This window comes from Ambystoma mexicanum, chromosome 13, assembly GCF_040938575.1.
Source record: "Ambystoma mexicanum isolate Mex_15411 chromosome 13, UKY_AmexF1_1, whole genome shotgun sequence".
Lineage (NCBI taxonomy): Eukaryota > Metazoa > Chordata > Amphibia > Caudata > Ambystomatidae > Ambystoma > Ambystoma mexicanum.
The window spans coordinates 33,606,772-33,612,771 of NC_090938.1; the positions used below are offsets into that span (position 1 = coordinate 33,606,772).

The 6,000-nt window shown below is 45.8% G+C and overlaps 1 protein-coding gene across 11 annotated transcripts in view; it reads left to right on the plus strand.

The window, feature by feature from the left end:
- ZC3H11A (zinc finger CCCH-type containing 11A) overlaps window positions 1-2,554 on the plus strand; it is a 191,597-nt gene extending 189,043 nt beyond the window's left edge. For all 11 annotated transcript variants that reach the window (XM_069633096.1, XM_069633095.1, XM_069633097.1 and 8 more), the window contains one exon: window positions 440-2,554. In XM_069633096.1, coding sequence (XP_069489197.1) covers window positions 440-701 — 262 coding nt within the window. In that variant the 3' untranslated portion in view covers window positions 702-2,554. The remainder of the gene's footprint in view (window positions 1-439) is intronic.
- Window positions 2,555-6,000: the final 3,446 nt, after the last annotated feature.

The following is a 6,000-nucleotide window of genomic DNA, read 5'->3' on the forward strand; positions in this document are numbered from 1 at the left end:
GTCTTGCCAGTAACTCTTCCATTTAGGAGGCATCCCTGGGTCCTAGTGCCCACTTCCTATTGATTTGCCGTTGAAACTTTTCGTAACCTAAGAACATTGTACTCTGAGTAATGGGTCAGAATGTGCGGACTCCTGGAACATGACCAAGACTGCAGTTGTTGCAGCAATACTCTACTCACCTATTGGGTGCTTCTGGAATATCCCACGATTAAGCCTCTTGATATTTCTTTCCTCCCACACTGCCCAATTTCTAGAACGTCTCTGAATTTTAGATCATTGCTAGGCCTTGGACCCCTGCAATCTAATGAAAGTTTCAGCACCCATGCATGTCTATGGACTATGAGCTAGTTGGGGGGGATGCTTTGGGGCAACATTTCTAACGTGCTTCGTAGCTTTACAAACTTTTGTATCTTATAATGCATTTATTTTGTTCACTTAGCATGATGTCCACAGAAGCTCTGCAGGACATGCCAGCCCCTGCTTCAGAGCGGGCAAGCCCGGCAACATCTCCAGCATCTGTGAAGGCGCGCCGTTCCAGTACATCTGCCCCCAAGACGCCACTACCAGCAGAGGATGAGTTTGAGAGGCTGATGTTTGAGTTTTCTGGAGATCATTTAGAAGAGGAGGCAGAGATCGACCTGGACGCAGGGAAAGATGAAGATGACCTCTTACTTGAACTGTCTGAAATGATTGACAGCTGAGCTGTGAATGCATGCTCAAAGCTCCTAACACACCAGACAAGTGCATTGTCTTGGCACACGGTGAGCGGCAGCAGCCTGATGGAAAGGTGTTATTCACTTGGAATCTGGTGGTTGTCGTGCCCTGCGGGGTCTGCCTCCTTGTCGGGCGTCCATTTACCAAGTGGTTTAGACCTGGCAGGGCCCGTTTGCTTGCCTAGTCACAGCCAGGACACACGAACCTGAAAACATAATGTGCACTTATGGACCAGACAAGCGGAAAAAAGTAACAATACACCTCCCCCCTCCCTAAGTGGGGGTGGGGAGGGGAGACCTGTATCTCTAGACCAGAATATTGTGGGTTTTTTCATTTTTTTTTTTTTTAATTGTCCTCCAATGGCAGGACCAAATTATGTTGCTCCTCTTTACGGCTGAGTTGCACTGATGAATATTCACTTCGGGGTTTTGCAACTTTTTTTCATGTTCCTTGAACTACATTTGTTTTTAAAAAGTGGAGTTACTGTGTAAACTCCTAAATGTGTGTGTTTTTTTGCAAAATATTTTAAGACATCTATCCATTGTTTAAGAAAAAAAAGAAAAATGTGAAAGTTGCAAATGTTTGGACCAAACTGGCTGCTGCTAGACCCCAAAAAGCCCTGTGTTTTCCTTGATTTCAATGTACATGGATGATTTTGCAATGGCAGGGCAGTACGAAAGTGGGGCCCTGCACACCCTGCCACCATTGAAAGCATTCCAAAGCAATTGTTTATATTGGATGTTTGCAATGTGACAGCATGGCCTTCTGCATCACACCCATTTGTCCTTGTTGGCTTGCAATGGTTCCTGCTCGTCCAGAAAGATTCTGGGCCAGGGACCTGGCTATGGTCTAACCAAGCCCCCTATCTCGTCTTCATTTCAGTTCTTGGTGGTGTGTGCAACTCCGGGAGAGTCTAGCATCATGAATTTTGTTTTATAGACTTCCTGATGGAGGTGATTTCCCCCACTGCCCATCCTGGATATACCACGGGTAAAGTTTGAGCATGGCAAGCCAGCCACTGCTTGTCAGCCAGACCCTTATTGCAGAGCCTTATTGCTGTTCAGGGGATTGTCAGGGCCATATGTGCTTGATAGAGAGGGGTAAGGATGCAGTGCTCCCTCCATTTGCACTGCTAGACCTGCAACTGAGCATGTAGATCCACTGTGACAGTGTCATGGAGGGGGCCCAGAATTCTTTTGCAGGATGTCTTCACCCTCACACAGGAACTGTGCACGGTTCCGCTGGTTCTTGCCCAATTTCAAAGGGAACAGATCAGATTTGGTATTTACTTGTAAACCGGAAGGGAAAACAGAATATAGTACTGATTTAGCAGATTCTTCATAAGCTTTTGAAGAAGCAAAACCCTTTTTTATTTTATGGTTTTAATAAAAAAAAAAGTCTCTCCCTCATTCAAATATTGCATTAGTCCACATTTTGCTCTGCTTGTCCAAAGCTGCCCTCACAGGTTTAGGAGGATTGGAAAAGCCTTCTATTTAGTGCCACTTTTGCCTGTGACTGTGCATGCTCACAGCACAGGCAAATAAATGCACAGTCTTTGAGCATTGTTGTCACCATCCAGGCAATAATATGGGGCGGGCGGGTGTGTGGGGTGAGGGAAGGGAAGGTGTTTGCTGCCATTGACTGCAGTGTCACCATTTCACTTTCCGTTTTGACTGTTCTTGTCACTGCAAAGTCCCTGACCGCTGTCTCTTGTAAATACTATTCTTATTTTGTGTAAGCGGTTGTTTGTATTTATGGTAATTTTCAGTCCTGTTATATGTTGAGCTTGCATTGACGCTGATGGATGAAACTGCATTTGAAATAAACCCGTTCATGAAAAGCTCTGGTTTGATTTACAGTTTTGGGGTTCCCCTTGGCATTAAGCTTTGAAATGTTACACCCCCAACCCAATGACAGTAATAAAAGGTATGAAGGCTGTTCATTAATTCGTTGGAAATGATCTATAGAGATTTTAAAATGCTAATGGAGCAGATGGAAAGGAATGTGCATATTATCTACAAAGTGCCAAATGTCCTGAAATGGTGATGCCAGGAGCAATGCGCCCTTAACTGATCGATAATGGGGAACCACATTAAAGTCGATATAACATGTAGTGGAGTATTGTTGCACAGATTGGACGTGCGCACACGCCACGTCTCACGGGAAAGTCAGAAACCCACTTCACCCTAGTATGGATTGCAACCAGGTGTTTCCTTTTGGAATTTAAACATTAGGCGGAATCTTGGGCACCATTGGCCCTGGGAAACCGCAAGGCTCTGGTGCTGTCTGCATCAGCAAAGCTCACCTGAGGAATCTGGGTCAATGAGCCACATAGTATTGAGGTGGACTGGTATAAAACCTCCATCCAGAGTATTTCAGCATCAGTCTTGTGATTTGATGGGGCCTTGTTTACAAAGTGAAACTCTATGCTCACCGTTATGGTGCCTAAAGCTACAACTCCTGCTAAGCAAAAAGACATTAAGATTGGTTTTTAGTGGAAATAACGTGTAATAAAGCCAGGATGTTTAAACCAAACCATGACCAATACTGACGAAGGCTCTCTGTACCTGCTAGCTCTCTTGCATTGGCGGGATTATATGATGGGTGAGTACCATTTGGATGCTACTTGACCTTGCTGCTGAGCATGGGGATGTTTGAAACTTTGATTTGCCATTTTCTGCAAGTAACCTGGTAGGAAGCCCCATTGTCTGCTTTGTGTTAAGACAGTAAGCCCCTCTGGCACAACTGAGGAAGGGACTCCCCATGAACAAGGAATTGCCAAATCAGCATGGTTATAAGGAAGGAAGATGGGGTCCTCTTCCTCTAGGACACTTGAGAGTGTGGAACAGCTCTTTGCAAACTTGGACCAGGCTAAAAACCTGGCTTGCACATGTGTGGAGATGGTCTGCCTCAAGTAACCTGTGGGTAAATTGCCTGGCGCAGACAAGACCTCAGTGCATTTGACACAATTTGCTTCTGGTACCTTCACTTTCTTTTTTATGTGATCTCTTGGGCAAAGTTTTGAACTACTGGCAGAAGACCCAAATATCTGTATATAAAAAGGGTTAACTACCAAGAAATTGATGTCCAATTTCCCTCTTGGAAACAATGGGGGCCATGCATGGTGAAGGGCTACTGGCACGGCTCGGACTGGCTAGAACCAACACACACCGCATTAGAGGTTTGCAAGAAGGCCTCCCTGGTCAATGCAATAGATCTGACGTTTATGCTCGCTCTTCTGATTAACAAACCTGTTGAGGAAAGGAATCCCAGTTTTTGCTTTTTGTTGACGTTAAAATAACTTGTATCGAGACCAGAACTCTGGCCAATCCTGATTGAAATAAATATACCCAGACCCCTCCTAAAAGCCCAAATCCAATGTTCCTACCTTAATCTTGCCTTTACTAGACAGCTGAAGCCTCCTTTCTCTTAAGGATCCAACATACTGTCAGATCTTTCTCAACCCTAACCATGATGGTTAATACCATTGCCCGTCTAGCTCCCTGCATAGCCAATTCTTTCAAACACTCCAACTCCTGGTTCAACCCAGACCACATGGAACTCCGTAGCAAAAAGCGTCATGCAAAACGACCCGGAAAAAAATAAACTCCTTAAGGTTTGAGTTCACTAAGGTATCTAAGCTATACAAACCAGCATCATTGATGCAAAATCCACCTCCTTTAATGCAAGAATTGCCAAGTCAGACACTTGAGATCGTCACCATCCTTGGGGAAACTCCTGCCACCCCTGCCGTCCCTGACCATTGAAGCCTGGTGCACTAATATTCAAACAGCAATGCTCAATAAAAGACACTCAACCAAAAATATCCTCACCCATCAAGCCAGCCTACACTCCTCTCCCTGCATCCCAGCTTCCCTTCTAAAATATCCCTGAGCCTGAAGTCCTAGCTATCCTTAAGAGCTTTAAACCCGCCTTCCGAAATCGAAGCACCATTCATAACTACCTTTATCAACGCCTCCTTTTCTACAGCAACAGTGCCCGCCAGCCTCAAAGAAGCATCAGTACTTCTGCGGCTAAAAAGACCTCACTTGTCCCGACAGCTCTGAATAACTACGGACCCATCACTACTGTCCTTCATACCTTCAAGTCCAGCGGCATCTAGAAACCAACCATATCCTGGGATTGTGACAGTCTGGCTTCTGCCCAGGCCATGGTACGAAATCAGTGCTGCTTGACTTGAAAAATAAAACGGACGAGATCAGTGATGAGGGAAAGCAGGCAGTCAGTCCTCCTTGATCTGTCGGTGGCGTTTGACCTTGTCCACCACAAAATCCTTTGCCACCCCCTTAACACCACAGCCAGCTTTGCCCCTGAAGCGACATGGATTGCCTCCTTTCTAGAAGGAAGAGTTATGAGTGTTTGCTGAGAATACTAGCGTCTCGCCAACTCCCATCACTTGTGGGGTACCACAAGGGTCCTGCATTTCTCCTATGCTCTACATCTTCACTAGACCCCGCTTTGACATTCTGGATTCCTTCGGCATAGCATACCGCAACTATGTGGATGAAACACAAATTCTCCTCCCGCTAGCTGGCAACTACATGGAAGACGCCAAGACCCTCAATGCCACATAGTCAACCATTCAGGCCTGCATGGCGGGGAACCGACCTTTGCCTAAATCGGGACAATACAGAGATCTTGTTAGGACCTTGTGCAGTGCTTCATAAACTCAACGACCAATATGCAGCGTTCAACATTTATATCGTAATTCCTTTATCATCCTCGGTAAAGACACTAGGTGTCTACGTTGATGCCCCACACTCCCGCCAAGTGAACGCAATCGCAGCCTATGCGATTAAACTTCGAAATGCCTCTAGACCTGTTAGGTAAGAATTGGTGTAGTCACACTGTGTGAGACTACACAAGACGTAGCTGCTTGGTGTTGGGTAACGCACCTTTTTGTATAGGTCTGTAGTACACAAGTTGATAGTGTGACTGAGCAGCCAGGCCTATCGCAAGAGGGGTAAACACTATGTCCCAACATTTCACCAATCACATGGGGAAGCACTGTGCCGTTGGGGTGTTTCCACAGACGAGCTATGGAGATTTTGGCCACAGTGAGTAATTGAGTGCATACGTTTGCTATATGTCCCGTTAGTGGGAAGACACCTTCTCCAGTGTCCCCTAATAGTACTATGCCTGGGTCCCATGGAATTGTCAGACCTGTGATCAGATGAATTTTCTCCAGAACCTCTCGCCAGAATTTGCTAGCTTTTGGGCAGGACCACAGCAGATGGAACAACGAGCCAGTGGCTGAGCATCCTC